Source organism: Phacochoerus africanus, chromosome 10 (genome assembly GCF_016906955.1).
Source record: "Phacochoerus africanus isolate WHEZ1 chromosome 10, ROS_Pafr_v1, whole genome shotgun sequence".
NCBI lineage: Eukaryota > Metazoa > Chordata > Mammalia > Artiodactyla > Suidae > Phacochoerus > Phacochoerus africanus.
Genome location: NC_062553.1, coordinates 132,518,063 through 132,532,824, shown reverse-complemented (window position 1 = coordinate 132,532,824; position 14,762 = coordinate 132,518,063). Strand labels below are relative to the sequence as shown.

Genomic DNA, 14,762 nt, shown 5'->3' with positions numbered 1-14,762 from the left:
AAATAGGCCACCATCACGCAATCGCCCACAAAATCTTTCACAAGAGCTTCTGAATAATCTGGAGGGTACAGCAGGGGTGATGGTCCAACTGGCCTTCTAAGTCAACAGCCTAGGGTCAGAATTAAACCCGATTTGAAGATATAAGGAAAAGCAACTTTTAGGGAGACTTCCCCAAGGCAATTCTTGCCATCTGTAATAAACAGAAGGAAAGGAGAAAATGGAGTGAAATGCACTAAAATCTGATTGTCATTTGTCCTAGGGGAGAGCACTCTATTTAAGTCTGGTTACAATTTATGATTTATTCCCAAGTTTCTTGAGACGGAAGTCACACAGCAGTATGTTCCTGGCCATAGGTTTTGCACCCAAATTTAATGCTGCTGACTGATGGGTAGTGGCAGTCAACCAATTACAATATGGCCAGAGAGGTTTTTGAAAAGCAAACTCTGTCATTTACAATCAAGGATTGTTTTATGATTATTTGAGGCCATCCCTGCCTTCTTCTAGAAAAAGCAATGTTTCTCAAATTTATTCCTGTCATAAAGAAGCCCTCTCTGCTCGACACCCACAGCAAGCCGTGTCCATGACTGTTTTCTAGCCCAAGTCTGTCATCTAGAGCTTCCCAATTCCTCTCTCCTCACCTTCCCTGTCAAACTGCTGGATGACACCACCTACGCTGGCTGTCTTTGTTTGCTCGCCTCCGGGAGATCCTCAGCCTATGGTGATCTGTCTTCTTGGGCCCCCGCGACAGTAAACAGTTCTTATTAGCGCCAAATGTCATCATCGCCGTTTAGCCCTGAGCTTTCTTGGGCTCTAGGCAGTAACACGGCTCTAGATGCCCCCTCTTTCCAGAGTTTCTGTACAGCACAAGCTGTCTTTCAGAAGAACATAGAGAAAGAGCCCACAAACCCTGAACCCAGATGCCTACATTTAAGTCAGCTCTGCATTTACTGGATGTGTGACCAGTCTGTAAGTCATTTAACCTTTTTCGGACTTAAGTATTTTTCATCTGTAAAATCAGGGATAATAGGAGCACTAAACTGTCAAGATGATTAAATGAATTTAATACATGTAAAAGCACATAAAACAGTGCCTGGCACACAGTAACTGTCATATACATTTTAGCTTTTATTGTTTTTTATCATAATTTTCCTCCTACTTCCCTGGTCTCTCCTTCTTTGTTAGTGTTTATCAAAGTTTGTTCCTAGAGTCTTTCTTTCCCCAAACTACAATGTCCTTCTACTTGCTGATGAAACCCAAATGTAATTTCCAGCCCACACCTATTTCTTAAACTTTAATCGTACCTGTGCAACTGCCTACTGGATATCTCACATTCAACATGTCCGCAGCCAAATTCATCTTTCCTCCAAGCCTGTCCCTCCTCCAGTGTTCTCTTTCGCTAAAATTGCACATCCCACCCCCACAGTCATTCAAGCCAGAAAGCAGGAATCATGTCTAACTCTGTCATGCCCCTCATCTTCCAAATGCAAACAAGCCCTGCAGATTCTACCTCCTAAATCCCTTGAATACAACCATCTTCTACCTCGGCAGGAGCTAATCCAGGCCGCCGCCATGTCTCTCCCGGACAATCGCAACGGCCTCCGTACTGGTCTCTTCACCATTAGTCTTACCCTTCTCTAAACATTTCTCAGACAGCAGTGGGGGAGGGCAGTCTTCCGACACTCAAATCTGATCATACCCCCAACCTTTGCTTAAAATTCTTCTACATCAAAATGAATATGGCACACAAAGCTCTCTCTCCATAATGGAATCTGGAATTTGCATATTTCTTAAGCCTCCTTTCTCCTTCTCTCTCGGACAACATACAGCTCTTCAAATCTTTGCCACCTCTGGCCCTTACAGATGCTGTTTTCTCAGCCCCAAACCTTCTCCCGCTCCACCAATCTCCTTCCTTTATCTGGATAACTCCTACCCAACTAATTTAACTCTAGGAGACTTTCTCTGACACCTAAACTATATTCAGTTCTCTTAGAATTTGCTGGAGCCTTCTCCCCAGGAATATGTCTCATGTTCATTTAAATATTTAAACATACAAATGAATTATGTAATTACAAACTGTGGTACATGCCATGAAGGGAACTGTCTGTGTCCCTCAACAGACTATGAACTTACAAGGACAAGTTCTTCTCTGAGTTTAATGCCCGAAATAATAGGCATTCAAAATATGTACCTATATAGAAAAAGACTGATGTCATCAATATTAACAGGAAGTGGTAGGAGGGGAGAGAAAGAAAGCCTAATTTTCTACCTGCACTCACCTGTTAGATTCTCTAAGGGCCTTTACTGTCAATGCCCTTCTCCATACATCAACCATGCATGTCCAGCGTCATCTCAATAGGTCTGATGCTATGAAAGGTAACCTGTAAAATTCCTGGGATAAACCCTGATATATGCTTTGATTTGATCAACAAATATTACTAACTTGTTATATGTGTTAGACTGTGCTAGGCATTGAAGTCTATTCAAATTAAAAATTCACAGTGTTCCCACTGAGATTCAGTAGGTTAAGATTCCAACTGCAGTGGCTCAGGTTGGTGCAGAGGCACAGGTTTGAACCCCAGCCAGGCACAGCAGGTTAAAGGATCCAACATTGCCATAGCTGCAGCATAGGTTGTAGTTGTGGCTCGGATTCAATCTCTGGCAGGGGAATTTCCATATGCCATGGGCACAGCCATAAAAAATAAAATAAAAAATGAAAAATGAAAAGTCACAGAATGCTTAGAAGCTGGAGTTAAATGTCATTTATATCAAACGTCTTAAAAACATTGGCATATAAACACTATGTGAAAAAATGACTTTAAAAATTTAAAATCTGCCAGAATGATCCTGTCTTAGACTATAAGGTAACAAACAATAACCAGATAATGTTCTTACAGATAGAAATGACAGGCTAAAATAAGTTGATTTAAAAAAAAAAGTTTTCTTTTTATCTTTTTACTCTCGCTTTCTCAGTCTTCTTTTTCTCCTCTATCTGTATCTCTCTGCAATGGATAATACATCACACAACACATATAATGTCAGAAATGCCCACTGAGTTGAAAATTAGTCAAAAGAAATCAAACTAGAATCAAAGGATTGTCTAACATAAGAAGACAAGCATAATTCGTGTTGAAATCCGTATAAGATCAAATAAGAAATGCCATACAATAACCTTTAGAAAACAACTAGAACGTGAAACTACTTATATAAAGTAATGCCAGATAATTTCTAAGTAAGGGCAGAATCAACTTCATGGACGAGAGATTAATTTTTAAAGTTTTAAATTATTTCCTTTTTGGAGTTCCCGTCGTGGCTCGGTGGTTAGCGAATCTGACCAGGAACCATGAGGTTATGGGTTCGATCCCTAGCCTCACTCAGTGGGTTAAGGATCCGGTGTTGCCGTGAGCGGTGGTGTAGATAGCAGACACAGCTCGGATCCCACACTGCTGTGGCTGTGGTGTAGGCCGGCAGCTACAGCTCCGATTCAACCCCTAGCCTGGGAACCTCCATATGCCATGGGAACGGCCCAAGAAATGGCCAAAAAAAAAAAAAAAAGTTTTAAATTATTTCCTTTTAAAAAATGGTATGAGTATTTTGGGCAAGCTGAGCCACTGTGACTAACTCTAGATCTTGGTCTTAACTGCTTGGGACCTGGTCTTAAGCTAAATTAATGTTTTAACTTAAACTTGACAACCCTGCTTTCTCCTATAAGTGATTCTTGAGAACTTGCTTGGAGGGTCTTATCAAGCAATTAGGACTTTCCACAGACCCCTGAAGAGAGGATCTGATCCAGGAGGAGAAGACTTAGAGAACTCACCCAGGAGGTGCTTCCACTTTTATCAAGGATATGGCTTTGGCAGGGACAAACACAGAATCACGCAGATTCAAGAAGACATAGCAGAGGACGCCTTTGCTCAACAACACTCCAGGGAGCCCTTCCCTGGTCACTCTATCTAAAATTGTAACCCACCGCTATACTCTCCAGTCAATTTTCCTGCTTTAATCTTCTCCTTGACCATTTCCAGCATCTAATATACAACATATTTTACTTATTCTTCTGTATAACGGTCTGCTCTCTGCAACCAGAACACAAGCTTACGAAGTCAGCGAGGATTTTTTAGACATTGCATTCATGACTGTATCCCCACAGCTAGACCAGGAAATGGCATGTAGTCATGCTCAATAAATATTTGTTGAATGAATACATGCAATCAAATCTATCCTCAAAATCCATATGGTAGCTTAAGGTACATGCAGAGCATCTTTATCTCCACACGGTAAGTTTAATGTGGCAAGAAGCCTTGCCACAGATTAATTTAGAAACAGTTTCCTACACCAGTGAGAGAGGTTGAAAACAACTTTGTTCACTCAAGAAAAGCAAATCACGCCTGAATCACTTCAAGTGGATAACCTCAGACACTGCTCAGAGTCTCTGCCGACACTTGCATGAGTAGATGTCCAGAACGAAGAGGGTAATAACTCCTTTGTGTTTGGGAGTCACAAAAAAGAACCTGCCTCACACCAGCAAGAGAATGGGGAAGAGGAAGCAGTAAGAATTCGGGGTCCGTGAGACGGTGGCCGCCTGCACCAAACACGACTGTGTCCTCCAACAAGCTCGCAGCCCCAGGAGAGGGACTGCTGCAAACAGTCAGCATATCGGCGCCTCGGTCAAGAGCTGGAACACAGAACCCAATCTACCCGCAAGGGCCACTCCGCAGACAGGAGAGAAAATGTGGCTTTCTACTTCCCCGGATCACCATGTGAATCGGTATGTGGGACAGGCACTGATGCTGAGAATGCGCTAAGGCGGACAGAATATCACCCAGAATCCTCTGCCTGGCTCTCAAGCCTTGTTATTATGCCCAAATATTCAAATACTATCAGACTGGTTATTTCATCTTTATCATACATGCTTTCCTAGTGTCTATCTATTTGCCTTTTTCTATTAGTCCAACTGCTCAAATCCCAACTTCCTCCAACCCAACTATACCTTTCCTTAATATAATGCAAGCTCTCCTCTTTTCTCTGCTTTCCTTGAGTAAACTAGCTCCTTACTTCACTTCTTGTCAGAATTCCTACAGAAATTATTTTTTAATCTTATATTTGCAAAGAATTTGAGCATCTGCAAAGCACATCCACATACCTTATTTCACTTATAAAAATACACAGCAGAGTACTCTTTTATAGACCCATTTTTTTTTCTTGCACTTACTAACCTTTATACCCTTTCCATAGCTTGCTTTTCCAAGTCCTGGTAGGGGTTACCCTAGACTACACATGCTAATGAGAATGAAAATAACATTGATTTTATTTTATTGAAAGTATCCCAGAGCATTTGCCATGATAAAGACTGAGTCTCTTTAGTTACTTCAACATGAAACTGCTTGGTAACGATCCACAGCAAAACTAATCTTTTTCAAAGTTTTAGTGTTATAATAACAATAGCAAAATGTAATTCCCTGCTCCAGTCAGACAGCATATTATAATGCTTTACATTCAATTCTCTTAAAAACTATGGAAAATATAAAACACAACCATTTCATCGGTAAGTAAAGTAAGTCTTAAAAGTGTTAACTCTTTGGGAGTTTGGATCTGATCTGCATGACTTGAAAGCCAAAGCCCTTTGGCACCACACTCTGCCCTCAGACGCTGCTCCGTGACACAGAGTGTGAGGGCAAGGCTGCAGTGCAGGACAGAGTCATCTCAGCTGTTACCAGGGACACGTAGAGCATCGAGTACCATAAAATAGCATTTATTTTCATTATAGATGAATACATAGTACATGATGCAATTGCCTGGGGTCTCAGACAGAGTCCTGCAGAGACTAAGGCAAGCAGCGGGAAAACGGGAAAAGGCAGAGCTAAACAAGAGGAGAAGTCTTCGTGTAAACCTGACCTCTCACCTCATCTCAGGACAGTAAGAGCTTCTCTGGGGCAAAAAAAGGTGGCAGGCTTCCCTTCCTTGCTCAACCACAGAGACTGCAGGTCCCTCTACTACAAACAGCCTCACCTTCTTTTCTGCGTAGGGTTACTAATTAATCTTCATTTTAACCAAGTTTGTCTGACTCTGTGAATACATTCAGGGTGTGAAAGAGGGCAGGATTCAGTGAGAGCCTCATTCATTATCCTGTCTAATTTCACTCTCCAGACATTGCAGTCAACTTTTTCCTTTATTGCTGTAAGTGAAGAAGCCATGACGTGTAATGCACGGTGTTCGGATTCTGCTCCACCACTCTCACTAACTCTGGGACCTTGAACAGGTTGCTTAACCTCTCTGTGCCACAATTGACTCATAATGATAGTACATACCTCACTGTAAGGTATTGTGAAGAGTGAATGCGATAATATGTGTGATGCACTTGGGAGACTGCCTGGCCCTATGAGCGTTTACTACTATAATTATAATGCATGTGTCAAAAGGATTGCAAAAATCCTAGCTAATATCCAATGAAAGCTATGCTATATGATTTCCATTTATTCCTCACCTAAGCCCTGTGAAGCAGATACTACCACTGTCCCAATTATAAACAAAACAAAAGCTCATAAAGATTATGGAGGAGTTCAAAATGACCCAGGCAGTAAGTGACAGAGTTAGGACTCAAGCCCCGCAGTGCGATATTCCAGAATCAAGCTCTAAACCACCACGCTATTTCCATTGGGTAACACTACGTGCTTACAGGTACTGAAGTTTTGCTCTGTGCCAGGGATTGTTCTGATAACTTTAAACCCCTTAAATCTCTTGTGAAAATTAAGTGAAATTCTCAAAACTGCCTTCTGCGGCAGGTACATGTATTGTTCTTATTTTACAAATGAGAAAGTCAAGAAACCAGGCATTAGGTAACATGGCCCAGATCACACAATTAGCAGATGGCCAATAGAAGTACACCTCTTCCTGAAAGGAGGGTAAAGCTGAGGTGCTAAATTTAAATCTCGGTGACCTAATATCAGAATGCACTTCACAATTTTCACAAAGGAAACTCCTACCTGGTATGGCCAGCTAAACAATGTCTAAGCCAGAATGATTAACAGATAGTCAACCTGGGAATCATAAAAGAAGGAACTGATTAAATGCGAATTTATTCTGATTTGCCTTACTACTCAATCATCTTCCCACCTCTAACAGCAGCTATTTGCAGTAGCCATTTTCATGCTGTCCTCTACAATTTGAACTGAATCACTACCAGCAACTGAGTATCAGCTTTTCAGAGAAAGCAAGACTTTAGGTGGTTCCTGCCCCCAAAGAATTAGAGGCAATGAAGAGAGAGATGGCAGTCCACGCAGCTATGACAAGGAGAGACTCTGCCAATGAAGCGTTTGGCCAAAACTCACAGGAATCTGTGATGGATAACAACGGACTGGGGGCAGAGCCAGGACCACAGGAGTCCAACAGCCCTTGAAGTATTTATGAAATTATTAAAAAAAAAGAGCTCTGGTTTGGTGAGCAGAACGCAGGTTTGGTTGTAGTCCCAGCCCCTCACTCAGCCTCAACACCATGCGCCGAGGGCTTGGTGTATGTTTCACACAGATCTCAGGGGATCTGAGTTCATCCTGGAAGGTGCCCTTAGAGGTCCAGAGAGACACGATCGATAGCAAGGACAAGAACACACTGTTACGGATCTTGGGAACAGATTGAATAAAATTCAAAGAGTCAGGAAGGAAGATGGCCAGCACATTTTCTTTATGGGAAGATTGTGTGGGAGGATAACAATGTGCCGTGGGAGACAATACCCGTCAAACAATCCAACACAACAGAACAAGCTATCAGATCCTATATTCAGAGGGCAATTAAATACCAATTTCCTAGACAAGAGAAAGCTCAGTTTATATTTTGTATATGTGTGTGTGTGTATGTATGACAATGAAAAACCTTAAGATCTGGGGGTTCTTCAGAATGTTATTCTGGGTAAAGAAAAGGTTGGTGATCAATTTTGTGGTCACAAATTAACTATCGGTAGACAAATAATGGATTAACAGGGTAGGGAACAGGAACCTGATTAGGAAAGAAGACAAGTCAATGATAATGGTAATAAATCTGACTGAAACCAAAACAAAACCTGGAAATTCTGAGCACTGATCGCCATGTGTTTCGCGTGCATCACCCTCACGATCACCTTACGAGATCAGTACCATCGTTAGGACCAACTCACAGCTAAGGACCCTGAGGCTTAAGAGACGCATGACTTAAGCTGGATCTCATATGAGGTAACAGAATTTGGATGGAAACCCACACGGTCTAACTTTGGAGTTTCCATGCTGGACCGCCATGCTATACACTTGTGTGTCAAATCAGTGGAAGTAGCCACAATTAATGAGGACACAGATGCAAGCACTGGACACACCAAATGCTGTACCACCTCAATCTGCATAGAGAAAGGTCAGTAAAGTCAGGCACCTGATAGCCCTGAGAAGCCTGGCCAGAATAGAGTGACAGGAATAACGAGCTACAGTGAAACTCACAGACAGACTTAAAATGATGTCTCCTAACCGGGAAAATAGTTTACAATAAGCAATATTCATGATAAACAAAAGAGAATGGGCTTCCGCATCTGGCTTCATCTTTCTGTTTTGGAACGGACAGAGAAGAGTTTGCTACTCAGGCATTTCATGGTAATGACATTACTGTCATTAGCAACGACAGCAGTTCCGGGCAGCATTCATGTTTGCATAGCAGCCGTCCACATAGGAGCAAAAGCATGAAGCAAACATTCTCATTTTCATTATTGATGGCTTAGAGTAACAGAGCACCTTTCTGTCAAAAAGCTCATTAATCCTTCAGACTTTTGTGACACAAATAGGCAGGCTACTCATTCCTACATTTCACGGATGGAGAAACCGAGCTGCAAGGACCTCTGTACAATTGCTAAGTGATGTGGTGGCTGGGTCTACAGTGAAATCTTAAAGAACCTAGCATTCTCCTTCCTTGCTGACTCAAGTCCTATCTCTTCTCCAACTTCTTCTTCCAAATTACCTGAACAGGGGGGCCTTCTCTAGATACTGGACCCTCTGCAGCGATGCTGCCTACCTCTTCTTCAAGCCGGATTCTCATGCCCTCCCTCCTCTAATAGCTCAGGCCGTCTCCATCCTTTCTCTTCCCCAAACCACTCCAAGTACTGCTGACAGATCCACTTTCTTAAACCTGCTCAGAAACCAGCAGCAGCTCTTCATGGTCTATAAGAACAGATCCAAATGCCTTCAGAGACCACTGACGACCTGCCTTAACCTGGCCCCCACCTATTTTTCCACCCCCACCTCTGACTGCCACCTCCTCTGTGCCTCGGTCACACAAGCCTAACCCTTCTGAACCCCAGGCTCACTAGTCTCTTTGCTCGCTCTGGTCTCGCTTCTAGAATTAACCTTACCAACTCTGGCACTGCTAAACTCATCTTCACAATTCCACTCTGATGTTGTCTGCTCTGTGAACCCCTTCCAATTCCTCAGTTAAAAACGGCGGCTCCCTCCACCTCCACAACACCCATTTAGCCTTTACTGGTAGCACTTACCACAGTCTACCTGAGGCACTCGTGACTTACAGAAAAAAGTCCATCTGTCTTATCAGGATGTCCTATCACCGAGATTCACAGAGTCGACAATGTATCAGGCCCTGTGACAGCTAATAGGTGAAAAAGAGAAATCCGCCTCAGTCTTACGGGCTTTCTCATCTCGACGTCCTCCTCTGACCAAACACACTCTTCTCTTTGATTTTCCAAGGATGGTACCATATTCTAGATGCATGAACGAGAGGTCAATTCATTCTATACGAGAGGTGCTTTTTAGAAGTGGTCCCTAAAGTACAGCACACAGAGACTGTGAAGGTCCCCAAGACTCTTTCAGAGGGGTCCCTGAGGTCAAAACTAACTCCAAATAATATTAAGACAGAGTTTGCCACTTCACTCTCATTTTCTCTCAAATGCACAGGAGAGGGCTGCGCAGGCTGCACGACGTGCGATACAGCAGCAGACCGAAGGCTTAAGTAGGTAAGAGAATTTCGCTGTCTTCTATTAAACCAGTCATTAAACAGATCTGCAAGAACCTAATACCATGCTTGTCACTAAATTATTTTTGGCTTGTAAAAAAGTAGTTTTCATTAAAAGATACATTACTTTACCATCTATGATGGTTTACTATTGTTAATTCTTGCCTAAGTATTTCAAACTAATAGTGTCATTTCTGATATGGCAAATACCAAAGGGTATAATCCATATAAACAGAAGCGCTCAGGTTTCTCAATCATTTTCAAGTGTGTAAAAGAATCATGAGACCACGAAGTCTGAGAATGCTGCCTTGGAGCCCTGGGACCCATGTCTTCCTGTGGAACCCTAACCCAGACCATCTGGGTGGTAGGTAAGTCTTTGTAATTGCACTGTTCCCTGATCTCAACCTCTGTTAAAGTAACGATGTAGCCTGTGTGTGAGAGGAATTGATCCTTGATGCTGCAGCCCCAAGTACGAGGGAGGCGGCCTCTAACTATTTGAGGGGAAAAGGAAAGAAAGAAGGAAGGATGCAAAGGAGAGAAGGTGGGAGGGAGGGGAGAAGGGAAAAAGGAAGCACTGCGTCTTTTTCGTTCTTCCTTCTTCAAGATTTTACCACAGTAATCTGCCATTTAAAATATCTATTAACAAGAGTTCCCGGGGTGGTTCAGAGGTAACAAACCCAACCAGTACCCATGAGGACACAGGTTTGATCCCTGGCCTCGTTCAGTGGGTGAAGGATCCAGTGTTGCCATGAGCTGTGCTGTAGGTCACAGACGCGGCTCAGATCTTGCGTTGCTGTGGCTGTGCTGAACCTGGGAACTTCCATATACCGCAGATGCAGTCCTGAAAGAAAAAAAAAAAAAAAAAAAAGAAAGAATAAAAAGAAAAAGAAAATGTCTAGTAATGTAAATGTGTTGTACTGATATGATATCTAGGGTGATGAAGATGCTAACTGTGGAGCTCCCACTGCAGTGCAGCAGAAATGAGTCCAACTAGGGACCGTGAGATTACAGGTTGGAACCCTGGCCTTGTTCAGTGGGTTCAGGGTCCGGCGTTGCTGTGAGCTGCGCTGCAGGTCACAGATGCGGCTTAGATCTGGCGTTGCTGTGGCTGTGGTGTAGGCTGGCAGCTGTAGCTCTGATTCGACCCCTAGCCTGGGAACCTCCATGTGCCATGGGTGTGGCCCTGAAAACACAAAAAAAAATACAAAAAAAAAAGACGCTGATCGTTTCATCTAGTCTGTTGTTAAATCCCAATACAGCGTAGAAACCGTGTTTTTAAAGACAAATGTTCAAAGAATCCTCTCAGAAATAAATCAATAACAAACATTTGTGCGCTCGTCCTTCAACAGCAGAGGATAATTTTAAGATAAAAATACAAATTCAGGAAATAGATGCAGTCAATTTGGTTTCATATGCATTAATTATCTTAATTATGGATAATAAAGTCTCAATAATTACAAGTGACTCCCTATAACTAAAATATAATATCTCTAGATTTAGAGTATGAATGAGTAGAATGAGGCCAAAGATAATAAAAGGGAGAGGGTCAGAGCAAAATTAGGCATAGACAAGTCTGTTTTGAAGACCCTTCTAGGAGCAGTGTGAAGAAGAGGTGAGAGCGACCCTGGACCAACCAAAGCTCGCATCACTGCATCCCTGTGTCCAATGCCTACATCCTACCGCTGCTGCCACCAGGCCCAAGAGAAAGGGGGAAGGGGATGGCTAAAGGAGATAAAGCCAAGGGGCAGAACAAGCCACAGAGGAGACCAGCAAGGTCATCTGCTAAACCCGCTCCTCCAGAGCCAGAGCCCAAGCCCAACAAGGTGACCGCACAGAAGGGAACGAAGGTCCCCAAAGGGAAAAGGGCAAAGCTGATGCTGGTAAGGATGGGACCAACCCTGCAAAAAAAGGAGATGCCAAGACAGACCAGGCAGAGAAAGCTGAAGGTGCTGGAGATGCCAAGACAGACCAGGCAGAGAAAGCTGAAGGTGCTGGAGATGCCAAGCGAAGTGTGTGCATTTTTGATAACTGTGTACTTCCGGTGACTGTACAGTTTGAAATACTATTTTTTATCAAGTTTTATGAGAAAAAAAAAAAAAGACCTCTCTATGCCTCCATCCGGCCTATTCTTCCCTCTCAGCCGTCCAGGAAGCTGCTCTTCATCCCCATGAAGTCCCTTCACGGGCCAAGGCTACTCTCACCACTTGACCTGGCCTTCTGGCTATTAGTCAATGCTTTAATTCAAGTACAATCAATCCATATAATTCCTACAGTTAAGAAGAAATTTAAACAGCATCTATCATAACTCCCTTATACACAGGTGAACCTCAACTAGGTGAAGGCTTCCCCAAAGAAATATTAATTCATGATGAAGCTGCAATGAACATCAAGTCCTCTTCCTTTTCCAGAGACGATATAATGAAAATTCTTAAATAATCTGCTGAACCCCTAACAAAGCACTCCCTTTCAGACCAACCTTGACTTCCTCCCCAGATAAAAACCCTTCCTTTATATTCCATTTCTTTAGTCTCCTATGTTAATGCATTAAGATATTTATCCAAGTGTGAATGTTACCTAGTTCGAAATCCATTATCACCAATTCACATCTTAAGCTCTTTATCAGATAGCTCGCCAACCAATTTACCTCATAACATGTGTTTTAATAGGAATAGTCCCAACCAAGAGAGTAAGTGGGAATTTTACATGATATCAGGTTCAGAAACAGAGAGAGTCAAGAACCAGAGGATGTTTCAGCTCCTGCATTTTTAACACAGAGTCAGACATCTATACTTAGGACCAAGACTAGAAAGGGAGGTCACCTTATGAGATCTGATGGCCCGTGACGTTCCCGTTGCCAACCTGAACCCTGACTGGCAAGAGCATAGTCGACAGACCCATGACCTGCTATATTTGGTTAAAACTCACTAAAAAATGAAAAGCAGCTCAAATTGGTTCCTACCCACTACTTCACATAGTTTTTGCCTAATACATTTTGCGGGAAGGGTGCACAAAATCTTTAAATCTTATAAAACTAAATTCCAAAGCAGAATTATGTTGATTCTTAAGATTTATAAATGACTTTCTAAAGACAATACTGCCAAAGTTATCCATTCTCAAATTTAAAGGCATCTGAAAGTGGGCCTTAAGAATTTAAAGCATCAAAACCAAACAGACCTTCCAAAAATACAACTAGTAAGAAAACTTCAGAACACCTGACATATATAATTGCTGGCATCAACACAATAAATAATACATTTATCACATGTAACAAGTAATGTTAAGCTGTAGACTGAATTTCCCAATAAGCCCTAATCTGAGAAGACCTCTTATTTTAATGAAATCTTCATTAAGATCTCATCTTTTTAATTTAATGGTAGTTCTTCCTCTGATACTATTTATCAGAAGAATATAGAGGATTCTTTATGAAGAATCTGAAATAGCCTAAAATTTATGCTGACTCATTCTTCAAATAAGCTCCATTTATTACTGAAAAACATTCTTATTTTCCTGATCTAATATCAAACTATGTGGGCCCTGTCAAACAGTGTAAGTCACAAATCTATCTTCCTAAGAAATATAAATTGAGGTACAACCAATCAGTGAAAAGCCTTTAAAATTTTATACAACATAAGGACTGACCAATCAGTTGAAAAGCCTCTAAAATTTTATACAACATAAGGACCACTTTATATGTCTTACTAAGGTCAAACTGCCCTAAGGATTTACTTTCTCACCTTGGTAACTTGCAGCCATTGAGAAGCAAGACACAGCAGGACTGTAATGACACATTTCTGAATATTCTCTTATTCTTCCCATTTGTAAGATATTTGGTTCCACAAACCATTATGTTCATTTCTATCACTTTTTACTTTATGTTACCATTTCTCAGAATCCCCGTTCTTACCCTTACCTGGAGTTCAAACCATATCAATTTTTAAGGCTCCATTCAGGTCCAAGCTTACCTTTAATTCTGAGAAGGATACAATATAGTAATAAAAAGGAAGTGCTGCAGAGCTGGACTCCCTGGTCTACCACCACTCAGCGTGTGACCTAGGGCAACTGACTAAACCTCCTATGCTTCAGTTTGATGGTTTATGAAACAGAAATATTCAGCAGGGTTTCTGTGACGATTAAATGAATCAGTGGGTACAAAGTGCTTTGAACAGTGCATGGCATAAAACAATCAATAATAACTCAATAAATACTATCCAACATTATAATATTTATTATAACTCTCATTCTTCCTGCACCTCTCTGGACAAGTATAAACACATAATTCATAAGGACCTTAGGCCTCAGCGGTCACTCAGGTCAGTCTCCCGCGTAAAGCAGTACCATCTGTCAAACGTTCTTAACATTTGGTCAACCACGAAGAGAGTTCAATACGTGCAGTGCTGAAAAGTTTGCTACTTTTCAAAAAGCACCGACTGAAAAACAGTTCTAATGATCAGCAAGTTCCTTTATGCAGGGTGCCTACTTTCTGCTCCCAGGTCTCTTGCTTCTTCTCCTACACAACCTCCAAACAAACCTGCACCTTCCATCTTTCACACCGTATCCCCGTCTCTGCCTGGTTAAAAGGACAGTAAGACACCTTGTTTAGAAAAGTAAAACAAATTTTGGCCACATGCATTCAACAACAATAACAAAACCATACTGTTAGATGAGAAATTAAGTTAATCCTTGCTTCTTAGGGAATTAGCAAACAATATTCACATTTATCACCTGATATACTAAAATAAGACTGTAGACTCTGCCAGGCTGCTTTCCAGATTGTATCCAGACTTACAATTTTT

General features: G+C 41.8%; 2 protein-coding genes across 7 annotated transcripts in view; one reads left to right on the top strand and one right to left on the bottom strand.

Moving 5' to 3' along the window:
- Nucleotides 1–14,762, bottom strand: part of MAPK10 (mitogen-activated protein kinase 10) — a 507,647-nt gene that overhangs the window by 259,256 nt on the left and 233,629 nt on the right. The window lies entirely within an intron of this gene.
- The window catches only part of LOC125137491 (uncharacterized), a 37,433-nt gene continuing 30,746 nt past the window's right edge, over nt 8,076–14,762 (top strand). The window contains 4 exon segments of the mRNA XM_047798150.1: nt 8,076–8,119; nt 8,988–9,103; nt 11,587–11,826; nt 11,829–12,214. Of these exon segments, the coding sequence (XP_047654106.1) occupies nt 8,076–8,119; nt 8,988–9,103; nt 11,587–11,826; nt 11,829–12,214 (786 nt within the window).